The 24,701-nt window shown below is 45.1% G+C and overlaps 2 protein-coding genes across 2 annotated transcripts; both read left to right on the forward strand.

Annotated features, from left to right (window-relative positions):
• Positions 1-368: 368 nt before the first annotated feature.
• LOC134863639 (annexin A2-like) lies at positions 369-9,687 on the forward strand. The gene is made up of 13 exons (XM_063882269.1): positions 369-518; positions 3,638-3,699; positions 4,178-4,271; positions 5,032-5,126; positions 5,501-5,614; positions 6,016-6,106; positions 6,853-6,932; positions 7,142-7,201; positions 7,460-7,553; positions 8,457-8,552; positions 8,693-8,751; positions 8,960-9,082; positions 9,462-9,687. Exons 2-13 carry the CDS (start codon positions 3,649-3,651, stop codon positions 9,519-9,521), a joined length of 1,017 nt encoding a protein of 338 aa, XP_063738339.1. The 5' UTR covers positions 369-518; positions 3,638-3,648; the 3' UTR covers positions 9,522-9,687.
• A 6,175-nt stretch (positions 9,688-15,862) lies between these two features.
• On the forward strand, positions 15,863-23,062 carry LOC134863597 (NLR family CARD domain-containing protein 3-like). The gene is given in 13 exon segments (XM_063882188.1): positions 15,863-16,706; positions 16,811-16,933; positions 17,038-17,121; positions 17,219-17,332; positions 17,430-17,543; positions 17,880-17,958; positions 18,555-18,783; positions 18,968-20,762; positions 20,864-21,037; positions 21,350-21,414; positions 21,417-21,522; positions 21,755-21,801; positions 22,019-23,062. Coding segments are annotated over 13 exon segments (3,543 nt in total). The 5' UTR covers positions 15,863-16,659; the 3' UTR covers positions 22,585-23,062.
• Positions 23,063-24,701: the final 1,639 nt, after the last annotated feature.

The following is a 24,701-nucleotide window of genomic DNA, read 5'->3' on the forward strand; positions in this document are numbered from 1 at the left end:
TAAGATGATGATATTTGGAGTTTCTGGATCTCTCTCTATCTGAATGGTAGCCAACCTACAGCAGCATGAGGAGTTAGAGTCAGTAGGAGAAATAACAAAACACGGTAAAGGTTTCTGACTCTCAAGCCACAATTAAAAGGGTCAAAGAACCTCGTTGTGCATTGGTTGAGTTGCGCCTCTCCCCTCTCCCAGTAATGAGTTGTTAGCTCTCATTATTAATGTGCTGTTTAAAGGTTTAGCTGCTTTAATGGACACCCGCCAACCAATCAGAGAGCAGAGATCAGCAGGCGAGGCGATCTGAACCTGAGTGAGGAATTTATGTCCATGAGTAAAAGTTTCGACCACTGAGTCATACGGGGCACTCAGATAGGGCGGTGTGTGTGTGTGTGTGTGTGTGTGTGTGTGTGTGTGTGTGCGTGTGAGTCAGCTGCTATTTAAACAGTACACACCCTGTACCGTCCCGGATCATAACGGAGCTGCTGCTGCTCGCTGCCTCACTGCTGCTGCTCCTGCTGAAGGTAAGGGAACACAGATCACATGCTGAGAGAATCTGCAGCTTTCTTCCACAGGAGATCAAATCCTTCAAACACAGAGCGTGTAGCTGGGAGGGTGGTTCTTTAATCTGCAAGAAATGTCTGTTGCTAAACTCTGAATTTAGCTGTAATGTTGGGATGTTAGTGTGACATGTTGCTGATGTGCTGACAGCCGGCTGTGGATGGGTGCGGCGGGTAAAGTCCTCCCTGCAGACCCTCTCTGTCGGCCTGTAATTACCATGGTATCATGTTGGTGTCATAAACCAAGGGGGGGTCACAGAGAGGTGATGCTCATTATCTGCAAGCAGAGAAAAGTGTTTATGAGACTGTACGGATACAGCAGAAGTGCACGTCTTATTTCCTTACATTAGAAACAACAACCAGACGATTCTGAACCCAAACATCCATTCATAAACAGGCAGACAGAAAGACAACTCAAATCTGACTGAAGGCTTTTATTTTGAAGGGGGAAAGATTCATTGAGAAGTATTTTGTGAGCAGCTGATACTAAACATGCTTTTGTACATTTCTGACAGCTGGAGTAACTCTAAACACAGCTGAAGGCTCCCAGGAACTTTCAAAATAAAAGTCTGACAAGTGCTGCTGGGATTTCACTTGTAAATCCCAGGATCAAAATGTGGATGGGAAGTGATGATGTATAATACCCCTTCTCCCCACCAGACCTCTTGATAAACAACACCTTTAATTGCTGCTCTAAATTGTAATGCAACGCCGGCTGTAAAGGAGCCATTGTTAAAGTTATTCTAGTCCGATTGAATGGAAGTCTATGAGAAAATGCTCCTACTTCTCTCCTAATTTATCACAGGGTTTATGGTCTCCACCTGTAGTTTCCAGGCCTCTCCACACAGCGAGAGGTTCATTTAGTAAATGATGGTCCCATTTGGAGAAAACATACGATGCATTAGTGTATGCTTTAGGGCGGGCTACATGTTTTTGTGCTTCCTTTATAAAAATCTATGAGGAGAACTAAATGTCCGCTTCGACAAACATCACTCTTTCTGCATTTCAGTTCATGCTCCTACATCTGTGGCTGAGATTTACTTGCAGGCAGTAATGTGCTTGAATGCAACGCAATGGGACTAACATCTTCCACATGTCCCTCACTGGAACACCCCGTAATCATGGCAAAGTGGGTAATGAAGAACAGAACACAGAATGAACAAAAGCAATGGGAATAGACTTTACTTCAAAAGAATTATAGATATTATTTGACAGCTCAGGGAAAGAGAGATGGTCATTTAACAGCTGTAGTCACAAAGCAAATATAAACAGTTTAACTTTTTTTATCTAGCTGCAGCGTCATGTATTTAAACCTTATTGTTCTTCCAGCTTTGTGCCAACAGTTTAAGATAGTCCCTGCTTTAGCCTAACAGAAGAATACCCACTATTTGAATCACATGCAAGACGAAACAGAAGGAAAAGTACCTGAAACATGTTGTTCTCATATTGTATTAACGTGAACCTCTGGACGAATCAATAACATGTGCAGGCTTTCAGTCTGGCTCATGACTACAATGAACCAATAATGATGACATTTATTTGACGCTCTTTATAATTTCATTAAAGCGTCCAGATACTTTTGGCCATGCAGCCTGGAAGGCTCAGCTCAGGGCAGTTAAACCCACCAGCTCTGTGTGATCTGTTATCAGAGAGATGAAGGGGGGGGGGTCCTCTATCATTTCCAATAAACGGAGGAATATCTCTGGCTGTGGGAGTGTGTGTATCAGGTGTTGCTAACGAACCGTCGCCAACACTTCCTGTTAGTGTTTAAAAAGAGGTCAAAGGTCGGGAGGGCTTTCCAGACTCTAGCACTAAATCATTAATCATTTAGTTACGCAACGAGACTTTACATCTAGGAAGTGTGTGTGTGTGTGTGTGTGTGTGTGTGTGTGTGTGTGTGTGTGTGTGTGTGTGTGTGTTGTGTGTGTTGTGTGTGTGTGTGTGTGTTCCTTATCTGCCCTCCATACTGACACACCCAGTGGAATGTCCTGTTCAATAAATAAAGCACACCTATGTGAAGCGTTCAATGGCGGCTGGATTCTGCAGCGCTCGGCGTTCACACACTATTGTTCGCTCGTCCATTTTTAGAAACCTGAAGAGGAAACCTGAAGTGCTTCCAGCGGGAGGAGATCTGTCCCGAGATTAAAGCTCAACAGACTTTGTGGACTCTCCTTCCTCACAGATTTATGCAGATTTCCAGTTTGTGCACAAAAGTCTTTTTTTAGTAAAGGTATTTGAATATGAGACGGACGAGGGATGAAGGAAACATCTGTTTACTAAGCATTAGACATTATAACTCTGATGTTTACTCCTTTATTAACCAATCAGTGCACACAAACTTACAAACACTGATATTGATCTGTCCAACATCAGAAGTGTACATCGGTAACCGAAAAAATAAAGGATGTCAATGTGTATTCGTTGTCGAATGCATTTGGCATTGAATAGCTGCAACGATTAGCCAATCAATCAATCAATCAATCAATCAATCAATCAATCAATCAATCAATCAATCAATCAATCAATCAATCAAGCTGTTAGCATTAAATCATTCGGCAAATAATTGGAAAGTCAATTTATCTGTTTGGTCACTTTTCAAACATCTGCAGGTTTCCGCTTCATACAGGTGGGCTCTAAGGTGGGCTCTAAGGTGGGCTTTAAGGTGGGCTCTAAGGTGGGCTCTAAGGTGGGCTTTAAGGTGGGCTCTAAGGTGGGCTCTAAGGTGGGCTCTAAGGTGGGCTTTAAGGTGGGCTCTAAGGTGGGCTCTAAGGTGGGCTCTAAGGTGGGCTCTAAGGTGGGCTTTAAGGTGGGCTTTAAGGTGGGCTCTAAGGTGGGCTCTAAGGTGGGCTCTAAGGTAATGTAATATGTGAATACCTCTCTCTGGAGTTTTAGAGACCAAACAGCAAAGGGAAATTGATATTCCAGATATTTGTTGCGGCAGTCAGTATTATTCTCACGCTGGTTTTTCATGCCAGCATTTAAGCATGAACCAGGAGAGAGCCCAACAGACGGGCGACTCTGCAGAGATGGATCCGTTGCGATGGTGCTGAATAAATCAGACTCTCCAACCGTGTTTCCTGCAGGTGAACTCAACATGGCGCTGGTTTCTGAGTTTCTGGGTCAACTGACGCTGTCGTACGGAGGGGTGAGTGAGAAACCGGACCAGAGAATAACAGCCACAGATATAATCATTGTGCGTTTGGATATTAAATCCGAGCTTTGATCTACACCCACAGAAAACGTGTTTACGCTTTTCTGTGAACATCTTTTATCAATTGCTAAAAACCTTTAATTTGAATACGAAAATAACATTTTCTACCAGTCCTTATTTATTGGTAGTCTGATAAATGTCACTACTTCTCTATCTGGTTTTATTTTCTCACTGTTGGACGTTACAAATCCTCCTCCTTGAAGATCTATGTAGAAGATTTCATGTTCGTTCAGATTTACATCTCTTTACAGCCTGAGAGGATCCACAGTCTGGAGCTCTGTAGTTTTACTGCCCCGTTACACAGATACAGCTCTGCCCCCCCCCCCCCCAACATTCATGCTGACACCACACCTTCAAGCAACAGCACACTTTTCCTGGAGCTCTGCACTGAAATCCTTCATATATTCTGCAGGAGGCGGAGCCTAAATTCCCCACCGTCGTGCCGGCACGAGACTTCGACCCGGGTAGGGACGCCACCCGGATCGAGACCGCCATCAAGACTAAAGGTGAGAGGAGTCAGAAGCATCCCTCGACTCTGTGTTGGTGTTCGAGAGAAACAAACCTATAGAGCACACTACAGGAAAGGGAAACCCCCAAAGCAGGAAAGGGCCCCTGTAACAGTTTCCCGTGTTAAAGTGTATCTGCAAACTAAACACTAAGCTGACTGCTGTGTTCCACAATTTCTCTACGAGGCAAGGCGTCCACACGAAGTGGTGAGGTTAAAATTAAGCTGATTTATTTCCAGCTGTGATAGGGAGACACATTCTCAATATTGAGGTCCCTGGGCTTCATTCCCACCTGGAGCCTCGACATGTGACATCACACCATCTCTGTACTTTGTGAAAGAGAGAAGGGGCGGTCCCTTATGACATGTTACATGTATATTTTTGAGTGTGGTGCCTGTTGGTTTCTGGTTGGAGGACAGGCAGAGTCCTCTTCTCTTGGCTTCACGAGTTCCCGGGTCTGCATCCTATCCTCTAATCCTCCTCTACTCTATCATAACTCTCCTGTCTCGTGCAGTACCCAGTGCCTGGCACCGCTATCTCCTGCTGTCCCTCTCTCTGCCTTCTCCCACAGTTCTGGAATATGCAGTTAGTGTTCTCTGTGAATAAAGTAGCAGAATGCAGTTCCTTTCTCAGGTTTTAGCTCACCTTTAACTCTGTCATGAAGCTCACTTCTCTTCTTAGTTTGAAACCCTCTCTGCTTTTATACATAAACATGTCTTCATGAGCAAGCAATAATATATCCTTCAATGTGTGTCTGCAGGAGTGGACGAGCAGACAGTCATCGACATCCTGACGAGACGCAGCACAGAGCAGCGGAGAGAGATCGCCTTCGAGTACGAACGGATCGCAAAGAAGGTTCAAAACGTTTCTGATTTAATGAACATATTTAAATATACTGGAATGAAACTGTAGATTATTTCACCTCTGAGGCATAACCTAATCCTGGTAATCTAATCTGGTTTAGACAGACTAGAGGAAAGAAAACATCCTAATCCCCTTCCAGGAGTTTATTCTATTAATGTGGTCGTTGCTGTGTGCAGACTTCTCTTAAATTGACCAAAAGTTAGCATTGCATAACGCCTCTTTGCATATCCAAACACAACATTTAGGAGATCTTGTAATATAAAAGATGACTGTGCTAAAGTCAGTCCGGAAGTGAAGAAGTTTCATGGTCATATCTGCTTGTAACATTTTTGACCCCATTCACCTGAAGTGCTTTTTTCTCCCAGGATCTGAGCGTGGCCCTGAAGGGGGCGCTGTCCGGCTCCCTGGAGGCTCTGATGTTGGGTCTGATGAAGACCACCGCTCAGTACGACGCCTCCGAGCTCAAGGCCTCCATGAAGGTCAGACACGTTCCCCCTCTCAACGAACATACGGTCCTTTCAGTGTCCGGGCTCTTTCCACATTTTGACTTTAAGAGAACAAACACAGAGGAGTCTGAAGAACAACCTCCCAAACCTGATATCCACATGATACAGAGCACATCTCTAGCCATTAGAAGATGCTTCACAGCATGTTGTGCTATTTAATCACACTTTGATGCATCGGCTCTTGACATTAAGATAAGATGTACTTTTATGGATGCCCGTGGGGAAGCTCAGGGGTATTCTAGATTAGATCAATCACAGCGGACACTGTTCTGCAGGAGAACATCTTTGACCAATCAGAAAGCTCTGCAGAATAACTTCTTATGTAATAGTGTTCTTAGCATAATGAATAAAGTCTAACCTGTGTGTGTTTTCAGGGCCTGGGGACGGACGAGGAGACGCTCATCGAGATCGTCTGCTCCAGAAACAACGAGGAGCTGCTGGAGATAAAGAGGGTTTACAAAGACAGTACGTTTGAAATACAGAATTACATTTCTGACTTTCTAAAACGCTGTGAGTACTGCTGCGTACATTACAACCAATATCAGTGAGGTTTAGTTAAACTGTTGAACAATCTGTCCTTTCTGTTCTGTAAGTGGGCAGGGTTTGAATTCAATTAGCAGGACAAAAGTTGGGCAATTAACATTAGCCTGCATATTTCATTGAACAATTACCAAAAAAGGATATCTGAAATACTGATTCTATAAGTGAATCAACACATTTTACAATAAAATGTGCTCTCCTTTGTTTCATCAAGTGTTTCATTTACTGATCACCTAAAGATGAATATCAATAGTTTAGTAATCTTATCAAAAAGTCACTTTGATATCTAATATTGCAATACTCAGTGACATAACAATGATCTCTAATACATTTAGCAGTTTAAGAGGAAAAGGACAAATACGTTAAAGAAACGTTGCAGTAATGACAATATATGTGTGTGTGTGTGTGTGTGTTATCAATAAGTGGTTATGGTTTGATGATATCTATCGCTTAATAATTGAGATTAAATGATGGAAAATGATTAAGTTAGTAGCGCTAAAATGCCGCTGTACATACAGTATATTTAAGCTGTTAGCACGTTAGCTCGCTGACCTTTACTATCATAACAACTATAAACATCTGGCTAGTTAGCTCCCGTGGCTAACAGGAGCTACATCATATGTCGTGTTCAACCTGTGATTGTTTTGCATCTCTCTTCTTTCTGTCTGCAGTGTTTAAGAAGGACTTGGATAAAGACGTAGCCGGAGACACTTCAGGAGACTTCGCTAAACTGCTGCTAGCGCTGGTTCAGGTAGCGCGATGCTAACCCGTGTTTGACCTTTGTCTCTTTGGGGTAATATCAAATACCCACAAACCCTCTGCAGGTGTTGTCCCTTTGTCAGGATATGTGATATATTAAGGCTAAATGATGAGCATGACACACAAGGAAAGAAAATCCAAGTTGTTCAAATGTAGTTTCACATCTGAACTCTGATATGCATTTTGATTCTTCACATGCAGACAAAGAGAGACGAGCCCTCTAACGTGGTGGACTACGAGAAGATCGACGAGGACGCCCGAGTGAGTGGAACAGCGCACCTTTATGGAGTTCTTCCTCAAAACACTTTCAAACACACTGGATTTCTGGAGGGAAATCTCAGTTTTTAGGTTTCAGTCTGCATGATCCAACACTCACTGTTTCATTTCATTTATAGCTACTAATGAACAGTACACACACCTACACACACATACAGTACACACACCTACAGTACACACACCTACAGTACACACACCTACTGTACTGTACAGTAAGGTGACTGTAACTCTCTCCCCTCTCAGTGTCTGTATGAAGCCGGCGTTCAGAGGAAGGGCACCGACGTGGCAACCTGGATCTCCATCATGTCCCAGAGGAGCGTCCCCCACCTGCAGAAAGGTGACACGCGCACACACACACACACACACACACACACACACACACACACACACACACACACACACACACACACACACACACACACACACACACACACACACACACACACACACACACACACACACACAGCATTCCCTTACTGTTATTAACCTGACTTTAAGCCCAGTCTTGATCCTGAAGGTCATTGACGTTATGTGCACTGGCATTTTGACCCCAAAACGAAGCCTTACCATGACAGTGTTTACTTCAGAGCATGTTACACTGACCATTGACTTCCATTTATTTACTGCATACTGAAAATGTGCCCCAACCAGAAACAGTGCTTGCTCAATCCTCAACCTAACTTTGATGATTCGGGGACATGCATTTGGTCCCGAAAAGGACCGCATTACATTGGTGTCCCCACAATGTGAGCAAGACAATCCCGCACACACACAGTTATATTGCCATTACATTAGATGACCTCACATTGACTTACATTCATTTACTGGATGTGAGATGTTTTCAATGTCGATATTTCTTTTTGAGAGTCGGATGAAGCACATTGATATGTTCAATCCCAACGCCCTGCCAAAGCCTTTTCCCTCTAACATGAAATAAATACATTTTCCATTCAGCTTCTTGATGTTCAATTTTATTTTTTCTCAAACTTACTTCTAAACCATTCCTTTTTTTACTGTCAAAACATTTTTATGACTAATGGCAACTTATTTCTTAAACATATTGTACGTAAAACACCTCTAAAAACACAACGCTCATGAAACAATATGAGCTTTAAGTTGTTTTTGTGTGTGTGTGTGTGTGTGTGTGTGTGTGTGTGTGTGTGTGTGTGTGTGTGTGTGTGTGTGTGTGTGTGTGTGTGTGTGTGTGTGTGTGTGTGTGTGTGTGTGTGTGTGTGCGCAGTGTTTGACCGTTACAAGAGCTACAGTCCATACGACATGAAGGAGAGCATCAGGAAGGAGGTGAAGGGAGACCTGGAGAAATCCTTCCTCACTCTGGGTAAAACCCCACGCTGATGTTTGTAACCTCAGAGTAAAAGCACAGAACCACATTTATAGCTTTCCAAAATAAAATACTGTTGCATAAGATGTAATGGTTTAATGTGTACTACATGAATGTGCGTTTCTCCTCTCTCACAGTCGAGTGCTTTGAGAACAGACAGCTGTACTTTGCCAACAGACTCAATGAAGCCATGAAGGTACAGATCAGTCACCTTCAAATCAGTCTGAAGTTATAAGAGGGTTTTAAATACCTTATGTTTTTTCATTTATTGCTATTCTCCGATTAAAGTAACCAGTGTGTGTGTGTGTGTGTGTGTGTGTGTGTGTGTGTGTGTGTGTGTGTGTGTGTGTGTGTGTGTGTGTGTGTGTGCGTGCGTGCGTGCGTGCGTGTGTGTGTGTGCGCAGAGTAAAGGAGCGAAGGAGAAGGTGGTGACGAGGATCATGGTCTCTCGCTGTGAAGTCGACCTGATGAAAATCCGCTCAGAGTTCAAGAAGACGCACAAGAGAAGCCTGTACCAGACCATCGCTGTGAGTGACAGCTGCATTGAAGCTGATAACTATTGCAGCCAGAGCTCAGAGCACCTACACAGCCAAACCACGGCAGCCCTGTAACTCTAACTACCAAACTACACACTAAACACAACCCAAAAATCTGCCTACTCACCACACCATCCAAGCCAATCAACGGTACACGCCTCATTCACACCGATACAGCTGTCGACTAAGCAACAGCTGATCTGGGTGTTGAGATCAGTCTTGGCCCATCAATCATTTCTCAAAGGGCCCGATTCGCCCTTTGGGGTGTTCCCTTTCCTGTAGTGTGTTATATAATGTAGGTTTTAGTGCATGTAAATGGTCCTCAAAGTCTGAAATCCCTCATTATAACTATAGTTGTCTTGTGTTTCAGGAGCACACTAAAGGGGACTACCAAAAGGCTCTGCTGAGTCTGTGCGGAGGAGATGACTGAGCTCTGAGTGGACTCTGTTTCCCAGAAGGCCGCTGGGTCTTAAAAGCTGACTGCAGATTTTTTTTAACTCCGTCTATAAGATCCTTTCTGTTTTTACTTCTCTGTTTAACAGATCACCTCCATCTCTCTGAGCAGCTTCAGTTTGAAATAAAATCATTTCACCAGATTGTGTTTAGTTTTTGGATGTTTGATGAAACGGCCACCAGAGGTCAGCAGAGACACAGTGAAAACAAAGAATGATGTTTTCACAAATGCATTTACATAAGTTAGTTACTCTTTCTTTACTTAACTCTTTTGTTTCTTACACTACTTTCTACATTTGTGAAATTAGTTCTCCCAGGTTTTGTATAGGCACTCAAAGAAATAAGTTATACGTGGACCAAATATCAGACATGTGACACAAAGACTGGAGTGCTGTGGATTTGAGGGAATATCCTAGTTTTCAGACTGCTGCGTCGAGGCCTGGCACTGGCCACAATGAGCCATCCTAAGCATAGCAGATTTCAGGGGACTATGCTAACTAGTGGGACTGTTATGTGTAGGCCTGGGACCAGCCACAATGAGCCATTCTGTGCAGTTTGGAATCGGCCTCCATGAGCTATTCCCCTTAAGCAGCGTGGGTTTGAGGGGAGAGTACCATCTCGTGAGACTTCTATGTGTAGGCCTGGGACCAGCCAAAATGAGCCGTTCTGTCTAGTTCTGATTGTGTAGGTTGAGCTTCATGTGGTGAGCAGACAGCCACAGAGAGATGAAAGGAGTCGACAGACAGGTTTGGAAGCAAATGCATTGTAGTGAGAGATGATGTTCAGAGCAACTTTTGGCAAAGACTGGAAAAGAGATATACTGTATACACCCATTTACCATGCAGTTCATTTACTTTAACTGCCCTGCATCTCAGTGAGCAATAAAGTACTTCTAGTAGTTTTTACGTTACATGGTTTTGTAATAATTCAAAACCATATGCATTTTTGTAAACATGTTGGGTACAAAACAAACATTTCTTGAGTCATGAGATCATGGACAGATTATTTTGTCTTCAAACATTTATTGAACTTAATAACCATTATTTCATTATTAGCAGCTATTAAATGCTGCTCTAATCAAAGCTTTATTAAACTGCATATATGTCACAGCAGTTCCACAACAAGTTCAGCCAGAGGAGATCATTTCTACATTTTACAAAGAAATAAAAGAAACAGCGTATTTTAATGCGAAGTGTATTACAAAACAATACAAATACTTGTGACAATGTGCAAAAGAAACATTAAAAAAACGTGCTTCTATACATTGATAACATTTATTAAAAAGTCAAGTGTGAGACAAGGTTTCAAGGTTTCAAGGTTTCAAGGTTTTATTGGTCATATGCACAGCAGATACAGCGTATATGTTGGCAATGAAAATCTTATGTCGCGTGCTCCTCCAACAACTCAACATACATGGTGCAGATAACATAAATAAAATAGTGCAAAAAGAGAGAAGAATATTTACAATAACAACAATAAAGATTTGAGGATGTGAAATATATACATATGTGGAATACATTGAGAGTATTTACACACTTTACACTGTTGAATGAGGAGGTATGGACAGATGCATGTATTATGTATAACAGATGTATATGGCAGATATGTATAATATATAGATATGTGTACTATAAACAGATATGTATGGCAGATGTGTATAATATATATATATATGTATGTGTGTACTATAAACAGATGTGAGTAGACATTCACAGAGCTCAGGAGTTCAGTAGTCTTATAGCCTGTGGTATAAAACTGTCTCTGAGTCTGGTGGTCTTGGTCCGGATGCTGCGGTACCGTCTGCCAGACGGCAGCAGACAGAACAGATTGTTGCTGGGGTGATGGGGGTCCTTTAATATCCTACCGGCCTTCTTCCTACACCGCTGGGTGTAGAGGTCCTCCATGGATGGCAGCTCCGTCCTGGTGATGTGCTGAGCAGTTTTCACCACCCTCTGTAGAGTCTTACGGTTGAGGGCGGTGCAACTGCCATACCAGGCGGTGATGCAGCCAGTCAGGATGCTCTCGATGGTGCACCTGTAGAAGTTGCAGAGTATCCTGGAGTCCATGTTGAACTTCCGCAGCCTGCGGAGGAAGAAGAGCCGCTGTCGAGCCGTCTTGGATATGACCCTGGTGTGATGTGTCCATGTCAGCTCCTCACTGATGTTTACCCCGAGGAACCTGAACCTGCTGACTCTCTCCACAGGAGTCCCGTCGATGGTGATGGGTGTGTGTGCCTCTCTCTGCCTCTTCCTGTAGTCCACAATCAGCTCCTTTGTTTTGCTGACGTTGAGATGGAGGTTGTTGTCCTGGCACCAAGATGTCAGGGCTCTGACCTCCTCTCTGTACGCCGTCTCGTCGCCGTCTGTGATCAGGCCGATGACGGTCGTGTCGTCAGCAAACTTGATGATGGTGTTGGAGCTGTGTGTGGCCACGCAGTCGTGCGTGAACAGGGAGTAGAGGAGAGGGCTGAGCACACAACCCTGAGGGGCTCCGGTGTTGAGGGTCAAGGTGGAGGATGTGATGTTCCCCATCCGCACTGCCTGGGATCTGCCCGTCAGGAAGCTCATGATCCAGTCACAGAGGGCGCTGTTGAGCCCAAGGTCCCTGAGCTTAATGATGAGCTTGGAGGGCACAATGGTGTTGAATGCTGAACTGTAGTCAATGAACAGCATTCTCACATAAGTGTTCCTCTGGTCCAGGTGGGAGAGGGCAGTGTGGAGGGTGAGGGAGATGGCATCATCCGTGGACCTGTTTGCTCTGTAGGCAAACTGCAGGGGGTCCAGTGAGTCAGGGAGGGAGGAGGTGATAAAAGTTTTGACTAACCGCTCAAAGCACTTCATGACAGACAAGTGATTATACCAGATATACGGAGCATTATAACTTAATGCTGCTTCTCCATGTGAAGGCACAATCATGGAGCCAAATGTTAAGATCATGCATTTTAGCCATGCCCATATCCTCTGTTTCAGTCCTGCTCCTGAAGTGCTGATTCTGTGACTGTCGCTTTAAATTTGAGCAGAGCTGAAGCTGACCACGCCCCTTTGGAGGGCCAGCTGACCACGCTCCTTTGGAGGGCCAGCTGACCACGCCCCTTTGGAGATGCTGCTGACCACGCCCCTTTAGAGCGTCATGCAAGCGGTGAGCTCTGTGAAAAAACCGGTGTCTACCGGCAGAAACTCAGCTAAACGCTGCCAAGATTAAACACCATATTATGTTCCAAACCACATCCAGCATTATCTCTGAAACAGTCTGGAGCTCAAACATTTCTCTCTCGGTTTACCACGAGGACAGGAGCTTTATATCACACACAGTCTCTCCAGTACAGCGTTAGCTCTGAGTGCTAGGATGCCTGCTAATGTAAACACAGATCATATTACTTCCAGAACACGGGGCGCATTGTTTCTGATACAGCACATCAGATGTTCTTTCTCCAGTGTTTACCACTAGAACAGTGACATTATATTATATTTATATATATAGAGTCCCTGCTGCAGACATCCTGCTGAACACAGACACACACCTGGGGGCGGGGGGTTCAGCTGCTGACTGTATATGGGGGACGATAGGTTGGGACGTTGCCTGGAGTTCAATGTAAACCCAGCCCACATTTCCCGGCCAAGCTAAACAGTTAAGACGAGTTAAACAACAGCAAACATAACTGCAAAATAACAACATCATCCAATAATCGATACTGTATATACTTCATGAAGGAAAGGAACAACTAGCATCTCCAGTCACCAAGGTTTAACCAAGGAGAAGCCTTCACTATCTACAACATTTAGACCAGGAGGGGAAGTGATCTCCTCCTACAGAGAACACAGAGACACTGAGGAACCAGGCCAGCACCCAAACCCAGCATAGAGAGGTTCAGTGAATGTGGTTCTGAAGGTGTGGAGGTGGATCAGTGTGTCAGAGGAGACTCTGTAGAAGGAGAGAGAGCCAGCAGGATGATCCAGATACACTGCTACTCTACCAGAGGAGGAGGAGGAGGATAGGAAGGAGGAGAAGAAGGAAAAGGAGGAGGAGGAGGAGGAGGAGATGTGTGTTCCAGTTTTATTGTGCCAGACACAGTAACCCTCATCAGAGCAGCTCAAACTCCAGGACTGATTATTCCCTCCAAACCTACAGTCCTCTCTCTCTCCTCTCCTCCTGATTCCTCTGTAAGTCACTGATATAGAAACCCTTCCTCTCCACTCGACCTTTAACAGGTCTAAAAAACTGATCAACGGGACTGAGGCACTTTTATGTTTGAACACCTGATGTGACGTGCTGGCATTAAACGTGCAGGGTTCAAATAAAGCTGTCTGTTAGGATAATGGCATTCCTCAATTAGTCTCCAAACAGAGGAGTGTAGATTGAATTCAGAACAGAATTACTCCAAAATGTCAGATTAAAAAGAGTCCTTTTAACTTCTGTCTTAATTTGAAAACACAGACGTCAGTTTATCTCTGCTCCCATAGATACCATTAAACCATTTATGGAATATGTGGGGATTGTTACAGAATAAAATGTAGTTTCTGTTACAGGTTTTAAAGTTTGGGATTACACATTTGGGGATGAATATGACGAGGTAGTTTCCTAACCTATGGAAGTACCGTGGTTACTTTAGCTTAACCAATGTAAAGCTAAGGAACAAAGGTTTCACAGGAAGGAGTAAATCTGACAGAAATGTGTTCCAAGTCAAAGTGTGTTTGAAGAAGTGGAAACAGAACTAGCAGCCTGAGCTTCTTGGGGTTCCAGGTTTGTGGCTCTGGCTGCTGTGATGTGTTTTTACCTGCTGATCTGAACTTCTTTGTCAGTTAGCACCATCTAGTGGACAGCTAGTGGAACTACATCACCTCTCACTGACTGGGTTTCTGAAACTGGTTCCACTGGTTTCTACGTGACTCTGATGTGTTTCGATTCTCTGGAGTTATGAGGGAGTGACAGCGTCCTCAGATCAGATGCAGACAGACTCAGGACTGAAGAGGAAGACAGGAGCAGACCTTTCTCCACACATGAAGGACTCTGAGTTGACCTGAAGGGAATTCAACAGGTGAGAATATGATTTGGGATTATACATTTAGAGATAAATAGTAACCCGAGCTAACCACCGAGTTTCAGCAACTCAAACTCAGTCCATCAGTAAGGAATCCTACCAGAGGATATGTGTTATGGTCAGGATGGCTCTGATGGACTGAGCTGAATCCCTGATGAACTGAGCAGGTCTGATTCAGGCGGACTCTATATTCTAAAGTCTCATATATTGGAGTTAAAGACGGAGGGTTTCAGAAGCTCTTCCTTGAACTGGTGAGTTTCTTGGCAGCAGTTTGGTTGTAATCTGAGTTCCTATCATCAGTGCTGTGAGGGAGTGTCTGATCCGGATCAAGGTGTGAACATACCAGGCATGTTATAAACCTCCATTGTGTTGTCCTCTCATCCACTGCGTGTCAAAGGCCTTCCTGTGTTGGATCACACTGCATTCAGAGCCGCTCCGTGCTCATGTCAGCCGGACTTGAAACGGTTCGATGGAGCATTGAGACTGCTGATGTAATGTTTGTGAGAGGGAGTAAAGCGAGAGTGAGGGTCTCTCACTCAGAGGCTCTGTCCCTGCAGCTGCGTAGATGGGTTTTGGGGCTGGGGGGGGTGGTTAGGAGACCGGCTGAGGTGGATCTGAGGGACTGCTGGGGTCTGGTAGCCCACTGCTCCCAACACTAGGATGGGTCTAGCAGAATGTAACTCTCCCCTCTGTGGGACCAGTAAGAGCTCCTCAGCATCTGATTACAATACAGGAGAAACAGACCAATCAGAATGCAGTATTTGACTCGGACATTTCAAAGAGCCAGTGACTTCCTGTCCCGGTGAGAGCTGAACGTAACCTGAGAATATGCTGCTGTCTCTGCACTGTGTGTTCAAGCACAACTATTTGGCCCGGGCACTGGGAAGGCGGGTTTGGAGGGGAATTCCACGGTGATCCGTCCCATTGTTTATCGTCCTTTGACGATTCAAATGAAAATTGAGCTCATAAATGAAATGTATTGTGTACATGGAGCTCTGTTTCTGAGTTCCCCCTCTCATCAGTCCTACCAGAGGATATGTTCTATAATCAGGATGACTCTGATCATATTGTGCTGATCACCATTTAAATGAGCAGGACTGAATATCTGTTCTGAAGTGTTGTGGGGAATGTCTTTCAGAAACACTTCCTCTAAAGGTCACGTTTTTTGGCAGCAGTTTGATTACATTCCGAGTAAGCATCGTAGTGCTGGGAGGGACCGGAAGAACCGGACTGACGGCTCGGATCAACGTGACGGAGGTGTTTTTATTTCCTTATCTTTGAAGCAGTTATAAAACCTCCTTTGTGGTCTCTCCACATTCCCTGCTGCTAGGGCCTTTCTGTCTTTAATGTCCTCCAGAGACGCTCCAGTGGAGGCTCAGGTTAGCTGGACTCTGTATTTGAAATGACGGCAGCACTGATCCAGCTGTTCTGTAACTCTTCAAGTCTGTTCATTGTTGGTGTGCTACACATTGAGACGACCTAAGACATATACGCTCAATGCTGTGTGCCTGGGTGGATCTGGGGGCTGTGCGGCACATGCTGGGGTCACCTGATCCTGTCCAGGACTCCTAAATACCAGGATGTTCGAGTGCAGCTGGTTGCAGTGTGCAGTCTGTAAACCAGCCTGCCTTTCTGGCTACTCTTACCCACAATCCTTTGCATAGTGGATTTTTGAACAAGTGGGTCAAGGTGCAATGTTGTGAAGAAGGAGAACTGAATGCCTGTTGCATGAGAGAGCAGACACTTTTTAAAGGCGGCAGCGAGACATACGACAAGAAAAAACCAAAAGACTTTGACTTCCTACAGCTGACATCCACCCTGCACATGCACCACACACTCCTCTCCTCTCTGATCCCCTCTCCAGTGTTCATCTGAGTTTCAGTTGAATAAGTTGTGTTTGTTTCAGAGTAAGCTCTCACCAACTCTCTGCGGGTTGAGTCAGTTTGCAGCAGAGAGGAAGGAGCACAGGTGAGCACGGTGTTGTGTTTGTGTGCAGGTACGACTGTGATGAATCAGTGAGGACAACAACTAGACCTGGACCTGACACCACAACAGATCCACTAAGAGTCTCCAGAGGATGTCTGACCCTGCTGAAGTCAAAGATGGAGCCCCCTCTGATCAGAAGTAAAGTGAACCTCACAGTTTGTTAGTTTAACGTTAAAAAGTTAAGATCCTTTCAGCAGAATTTTAGAGCACCTTTGCATTCATCATGTTTGTGATTCTATCAGGGTCTGCCAAGAGGGACCAGACTCTCCTGGACCTGGACCTGGACCTGGACCCAGCTGTGATTCCATTGATAGGGACTGGTCTACTAATCCATTTATTCAGAGACGTCATTCTGATGGTTCAATGTAAGGCTTCATATTTACTGTTTTCTGTAGAAACGTTTGCAATTCTAAATTATTCTCAGCAGCATTTATCAGTTATTGCTTTAAAACTGAGCATCCTTTCCTAGACCCAGCTGTGTGTCCATGAAGAGTGACTGGTCTATGCCTCGACCTATTGAGTTTAAAGATGGACAGCATTCTGATGATCCATGGTAAGAACACCAGAAGTTATTTATGTTTTAAATTGAACGTTAAAGAGTCTCTCTTCAGCAGCGTTTATCTTCTGAACATTGACTGTGTTTCTATCAGGATCCAACATGAGGGACCAGACGCTCCTGGACCCAGCTGTGTGTCCCTGAAGAGTGACTGGTCTATGCTTCAACCTGTTGTGTTTAAAGATGGACAGCATTCTGATGATCCATGGTAAGAACACCAGAAGTTATTTATGTTTTAAATTGAACGTTAAAGAGTCTCTCTTCAGCAGCGTTTATCTTCTGAACATTGACTGTGTTTCTATCAGGATCCAACATGAGGGACCAGACCCTCCTGGACCCAGCTGTGTGTCCATGAAAAGTGACTGGTCTATGTCTCAACCTATTGAGTTTAAAGATGGACAGCATGATGATGGTCCACGGTAAGAACTTTAACTGGTCTTTATGTTTGTTATCTGGTCTTACATGTTTCATAACCCCAGATCATTCCCTGCAGTGTTTTCTCTCCTGCACATTTATCAGTGATTGAGTTTCTGTCTGATTGACAGTTGTGTTCCAACATGAGAGGCCGGTCCAGCTGACACTCAGCTGTGTTCAAACAAATGATTAAATGTATTATTTTAAAGGTGGTTAACCCAGAGAAACTGTAAAGAGTGTGTGCATCACATCTAAACTGTGTCCTGTTTGTAGGAGGATCCACTGACACAGCCTCTGCTTTATTTCCTGTATTTGTTCAAATCCTCTTCTCTGCTCCACAGAGTTCTTCAGCAGAGACCAGAGGCTCCCAGTGGTCAGTCCTCCCAGCAGCATCACACTGACCTGGACTCCATATTTATGGTGAGTAGATGAACCAGCACAGCTCCTCCTGCTGACTCCAGCACACACACTCAGCCCTGAGCCACTGATTCAGACTGGGTGTGTGTACTTCTGTGTTTACCATCGTTGTTTTGATCGCCCTCATGGCTTCATTTCAGCAGTGGCAGAACCAGCCGGTGTTTCTGGGTTTCCCGGTTATTATAAAATATAATGAATGATCATAGTTTTTATATATTTAGGTAACGTACCACTTTATATATGCTGTATATAACGCTGCTGACTCGCTCACTGCTCACTAACCCGGAAAAAACCCAACTGGCTTTTGTGTCTCGGCCTCAATACTTCCTCCTGGTTTCTGCTCAAGAAATGTTCATCCCAAACTAAGCTGAAGAGCCTATACTGAAACACATTTATCCACTGTCTCAAATGAAGAGCATCAATTAATTACAGCGTGTGAAGCTGTGCCCACTTAGTCCTCTATTAATGCCACACCTTTACAGGTAGGAACCGTAGTTATGCAGAGTAGCTGTAAGAAACAGAAAGAGATCAAAGCAGGAACACGCTCTGATGTTTCCTGCTCTCTGATAAAGTCTACATCTCATTCTGTTCTGTTCCAGCTGCTGGAGGAGAACATCTTCACTTTTGTGAAGAACGAGCTGAAGAACATCCAGACAGTCCTGACTTCAGATTACCCAGGATGCTTAGAGAGTCAGAGGGAGGATGAGGAGGTTTTGGACAGTGAGGATGAAGAGCAGAGGAGGAGCAGCAGAGAGGCATTTCTGAGGATCACACTGCACCTCCTGAGGAGCATGAAGCAGGAGGAGCTGGCTGAGCGTCTGCAGAGCAGTAAGAGGGTTTCTATAAAGATCTCAGGCGCTGAGAGAGGAACTTCACTCTAAAATGCGTTAACGTTCCTGAATAATCTGGGAACCTTAAGAAAGCTCAGATGAATCACACCAACCTTTATGTGTTTGTTGACTCTGAGTGACATCTTACTGACCTTAATTACATTTCTTGTTCGTCCAATCAGGATCTAATGCTGCAGTCTGTCAGCGTAAACTCAAGTCCTCCCTGAAGGAGAAGTTCCAGTGTGTGTTTGAGGGCATTGCTAAAGCAGGAAACCCAACCCCTCTGAACCAGATCTACACAGAGCTCTACATCACAGAGGGGGGGGCTGCAGAGGTCAATGAGGAACATGAGGTTAGACAGATTGAAACAGCATCCAGGAAACCAGACAGACCAGAAACCCCCACCAGACAAGAAGAGCTCTTTAAAGCCTCACCTGGAAGAGATGCACCAATCAGAGCAGTGCTGACAAAGGGAGTGGCTGGCATTGGGAAAACAGTCCTAACTCAGAAGTTCACTCTGGACTGGGCTGAAGGCAAAGCCCACCAGGACATCCAGTTCACATTCCCATTCACCTTCAGAGAGCTGAATGTGCTGGGAGAGAACCAGTACAGCTTGGTGGGACTTGTTCATCACTTCTTCCCTGAAACCAGAGACGCAGGAATCTGCAGCTTTGATCAGTTCCCGGTTGTGTTCATCTTTGACGGTCTGGATGAGTGTCGACTTCCTCTGGACTTCCACAACACTGAGGTCCTGACTGATGTCACAGAGTCCACCTCAGTGGATGTGCTGCTGACAAACCTCATCAGGGGGAAGCTGCTTCCCTCTGCTCGCCTCTGGATAACCACACGACCTGCAGCAGCCAATCAGATCCCTCCTAAGTGTGTGGACTTGGTGACAGAGGTCCGAGGGTTCACTGACCCCCAGAAGGAGGAGTACTTCAGGAAGAGGTTCAGAGATCAGGAGCCGGCCGGCACCATCATCTCCCACATCAAGACCTCACGAAGCCTCCACATCATGTGCCACATCCCAGTCTTCTGCTGGATCTCTGCTACAGTTCTGGATGAGGTGCTGAAGACCAGAGAGGGAGGAGAGCTGCCCGAGACCCTGACTGAGATGTACATCCACTTCCTGGTGGTTCAGTCCAAAGTGAAGAACATCAAGTATGATGGAGGAGCTGAGACAGATCCACACTGGAGTCCAGAGAGCAGGGAGATGATGGAGTCTCTGGGAAAACTGGCTTTTGAGCAGCTGCAGAAAGGCCACCTGATCTTCTATGAGTCCGACCTGACAGAGTGTGGCATCGATATCAGAGCAGCCTCAGTGTACTCAGGAGTGTTCACACAGGTCTTTAGAGAGGAGAGAGGACTGTACCAGGACCAGGTGTTCTGCTTCGTCCATCTGAGCGTTCAGGAGTTTCTGGCTGCTCTTCATGTCCATCTGACCTTCATCAAGTCTGGAGTCAACCTGCTGTCAGAAGAACCAACAACCTCCAGGCTGTATGAAGACAAACCTAAACTAACACATCTCTACCAGAGAGCTGTGGACCAGGCCTTACAGAGTCCAAATGGACACCTGGACTTGTTCCTCCGCTTCCTCCTGGGTCTTTCACTGCAGACCAATCAGAAACTCCTTCAAGGCCTGCTGACAGAGACAGGAAGTAGTTCAGAGACCAATCAGGAAACAGTCCAGTACATCAAGAAGAAGATGGAAGAGGATCTGTGTCCAGAGAGGAGCATCAACCTGTTCCACTGTCTGAATGAACTGGATGATCGTTCTCTGGTGGAGCAGATCCAACAGTCCCTGAGTTCAGGAAGTCTCTCCACGGATGATCTGTCTCCTGCTCAGTGGTCAGCTCTGGGCTTCATCTTACTGTCATCAGGAGAAGATCTGGACGTGTTTGACCTGCAGAAATACTCTGCTTCAGAGGAGGCTCTCCTGAGGCTGCTGCCAGTGGTCAAAGCCTCCAACAAAGCTCTGTACGTGATGGAGAGAAAAGAACACCAACTCATCAAACTTATTTATGTGTCATGGAAGAGAAATAATCCTTAACTTTGATTGATTCTAAATAATCCTTCAGGCTGAGTGGCTGTAACCTGTCAGAGAGAAGCTGTGCAGCTCTGTCCTCAGTCCTCAGCTCCCAGTCCTCTAGTCTGAGAGAGCTGGACCTGAGTAACAACGACCTGCAGGACTCAGGAGTGAAGCTGCTGTCTGCTGGACTGGAGAGTCCACACTGTAATCTGGAGACCCTCAGGTCAGTACTCAACTATTCTGACCCGTCTACTCATTAAGCTTTCATTGGCTCAATATATTTCATTATTGAGTTGACTCTCTATGGAGCCTCTTCAGACTGAGAGGACTTTAGTATACTGAGCAGCACCAACATGCCAGGGTTCTGGTGTTAGCACCTCAGGAGACTCTCAGGTTAGATGAATGGATTGTGTGTGTGTGTGTGTGTGTGTGTGTGTGTGTGTGTGTGTGTGTGTGTGTGTGTGTGTGTGTGTGTGTGTGTGTGTGTGTGTGTGTGTGTGTGTGTGTGTGTGTGTGTGTGTGTGTGTGTGTGTAGGCTCTCAGGCTGTCTGGTCACAGAGGCAGGCTGTGGAGCTCTGTCCTCAGCCTTGGTAACCAACCCCTCCATCTGAGAGAGCTGGACCTGAGCTACAATCATCCAGGACCCTCAGGACAGAGGCTGCTGTCTGCTGTATTGGAGGATCCCCTCTGGAGACTGGAGACCCTCAGGTATGGACCGACCACACACACTGCAGGGTCCTCTCGTGTGAAGTCCTTCTGTGCTGATCCGTCATCATGAAAGATCTCTCTCTCTTGATTCTGTTCTCAGGCTGTAGGGTCTGAGTGTCACATCAATCATCAAGGCATGGAGACATGTCTCCACAGAGTCTCTAAATACTGATATGGACCTGAGATGATCAGGATAGGGCCCCTTTAACTTCCACTGTGTTTCTTCCTCCAGGATGGACCATGGTGGAGAGCAGTGGTTGAAACCTGGCCTGAGGAAATGTAAGTGGTTCTGTTGAGTTGAATATTAGTTCACTATCAGGGACTTGGCTTCAGAACCGAAGGGTTGTTCATGTCCCGATTGGACCAAATCAATAAAGGGTGTGGACTGGTTATCGGGGAGGTGCCAGTTCCCCTCCTGGGCCCAGCTGAGGGGCTACACACAGAATAAAGCCTGCATACTGTCTGATGATGAACTGCTGTCTGTGTCTCTCTTCAGATTCCTGTGAAATCTCTCTGGACTCAAACACAGCTCACAGAGAACTCAGACTGTCTGACAACAACAGGAAGGTGAGACGTGTGTGGGAGGAGCAGCCCTATCCTGATCATCCAGAGAGGTTTGACTCCTGTCCTCAGCTGATGTGTAGAGAAGCTCTGACTGGTCGTTGTTACTGGGAGGTCGAGTGGAGAGGAAGGGTTTCTATATCAGTGACTTACAGAGGAATCAGCAGGAGAGGAGACAGAGAGGACTGTAGGTTTGGAGGGAGTGATCAGTCCTGGAGTCTGAGAGGCTCTGGTGGTCGTTACTCTGTCTGGCACAATAACAGAGAAACACACACACCCTCCCCCTCCTCCTCCCCCTTCTCTCCCTCTCCCTCTGGTAGAGTAGCAGTGTATGTGGATCATCCTGCTGGCTCTCTGTCCTTCTACAGAGTCTCCTCTGACACACTGATCCACATCCACACCTTCAGAACCACATTCACCGAACCTCTCTATGCTGGGTTTGGGTTCTGGCCTGGGTTAGGGTGCTGGCCTGGTTCCTCAGTGTCTCTGTGTTCTCTGTAGGAGGAGATCACTTCCCCTCCTGGTCTAAATGTTGTAGATAGTGAAAGCTTCTCCTTGGTTAAACCTTGGCTCCATGATTGTGTTAACATGGAGAAGCAGCATTTAGTGATTGTGCTCCATCTGTCTGAAATAATGTCCCCTTCATCAACCGTCTCAAACTTCTAGTTCCTGAATGTTTCTAAATGTATTCCTGTGTGATTTATAATGTGCTTCATCTGCAAACTGAGTCATTGCTTTAATGTTTCTCTGAAGCTCTTGTAATGTCCTTGTTTAAATGTAGATACACTTTATTTGCTGGCAGAAATGTTAGTTCTCTTCCTGTAAACGGGGAATGATCTCAGGGCTGAACTAGTTGGGTCCAAACCAATGTGACCCATCTGCATCTCAGTAAAGCTGTGTTTGGATCAGCATTTAAAAGCTGCTAATAATCTATGTACTTATTGTGATGAAGTTCAATAAAGGTTTGAAGACAGAACAACGTGTCAGTGATCTCATGACTCTGAGGAATGGTTTCTACATCAACATGTTTGTCATGATCCTTGCTTTGTGTCTGTTTCCTGCTTTATTTTGAAATGTGGTCCCTCTTGTGTCATGTTTAGCTTCACTTCCTGTCTGCGTTTCCCTCCTGAGCCTGATTGTGTCATGGTGTTCACCTGTGGCCCCTGTGTTTCTCCTCCCCCTCCAGCTGTGTCTTGTCTTGTGATTACCCATGTGTATTTAGTCTCTCTCTTTTGTCTCTTGTTTGGTTGTTGTCATTTCCCACCTGGTTTAGTCCGTGTTACCTGCCTGCTCCTGTCCGTCCTTCATGTGTCAAGCTAAGTCTTTCATGTCCTGTATTCCCAAAGCTTAAGTCTTTTTTTTAATACTGCTCGCCTTTTTTTTGGACCCCTACCTGCCTCCCCTTGTTTTACTGTGCTTGTGTCCTATTTCCCCAACCCCTGACACATGTTCCAATAAATGTTTAGAGATTGAAACTGGAAAAGCACAAAGGTGTCACCTCACTAAAACTCTACAGAAGTTCTGGACTGCTCACTGAGATGCAGTCACAGTAAATCAACTGCATGATGAATATATATCATATATAAAGCTCTGTTCCAAGCCAACTCCTCTTGTCCTCTGGGAACATCAACCAGGACAAATGTTCAGAGCAGAAAGGAAGCAGAGCTCTAACATCACAACCACTGCAGACACAAAGACTCCACATCTGACCTGGGATTGACCTCTGTATTTAAGGTGAGGGTTGACCGTTGCAGAGTCTCATCAGATAAACTGAACTTTAGATTTACTGAACTCTGATAGTTCCTTCAATAAATACAACCACCAAACAGCTAGCTAGTGGTAGCTTGCAGCTAGCTTCTTTAATGCTTTATAAGCATGGACAACAGTTCCACTTCAAGGCTGGAGATAAAATAAACACAGAACAGCTTCAGTGGTTACCCCCCCCCTCCTGTCGACTCAACCTGAACCCCAAATAATATGTTTACATGTAAATACTGGAACGTATAAAACAAGGAGCAGGTGGCACATTAAAAAAAAGAACAATACCCACCCACCCCCACCCCTTATCCCCCACCCCTATCCCATTAGGTCCTGATCGCAATATATAGGGACAAATAAAATAATACATAAATAACTCAAATCACAAATAGCAGGAATACAGAAAATTCCCGTTAAATACAAATAACTAAGACATGGGAGAACGATGAAGGATGCACAGAGCAATGGTCAATATTTTGAGAGGAACAGGAAGAAGGAAAGTATGGGACTCTGAACACATGTCTGAATAACTGCAGAGGACCCTGGAAAGACTTTATGGTATCTGCAGGTTTTTTGGCAGCAGTTTGATGTAATGTGAGATCCCATCATCAGGGAAATGCAGGGAGTGTCTGAACCGGTCTGACGGCTCCAATCAACGTGCTTTTAACTCTTAATACTCTATAGTTAAATGCAGTGGCGGGCCGTGCATTTCACACCTAGGCCTTCAGTGATGTCCTACACAGTCCTACCTGAATTATTCCACCTCTTAATACCATCATTATGACGCCATGGCTCTAGAAACTATACATTTAGACAGAAACGCAGTATAACCGGGCGTTGCATCACCTTGTGCGGTGGTG

Source organism: Eleginops maclovinus, chromosome 4 (genome assembly GCF_036324505.1).
Source record: "Eleginops maclovinus isolate JMC-PN-2008 ecotype Puerto Natales chromosome 4, JC_Emac_rtc_rv5, whole genome shotgun sequence".
In the NCBI taxonomy this organism is placed as follows: Eukaryota; Metazoa; Chordata; class Actinopteri; order Perciformes; family Eleginopidae; genus Eleginops; species Eleginops maclovinus.

Excerpts from the sequence above, each read along its gene's own strand:
- LOC134863639 (XM_063882269.1), top strand. The coding sequence starts at position 3,649 with ATGGCGCTGGTTTCTGAGTTTCTGGGTCAACTGACGCTGTCGTACGGA. Across the intron at positions 5,127-5,500 it reads ACGAACGGATCGCAAAGAAG|GATCTGAGCGTGGCCCTGAA; the intron begins GTTCAAAACGTT and ends TTTTTCTCCCAG. Across the intron at positions 5,615-6,015 it reads AGCTCAAGGCCTCCATGAAG|GGCCTGGGGACGGACGAGGA; the intron begins GTCAGACACGTT and ends GTGTGTTTTCAG.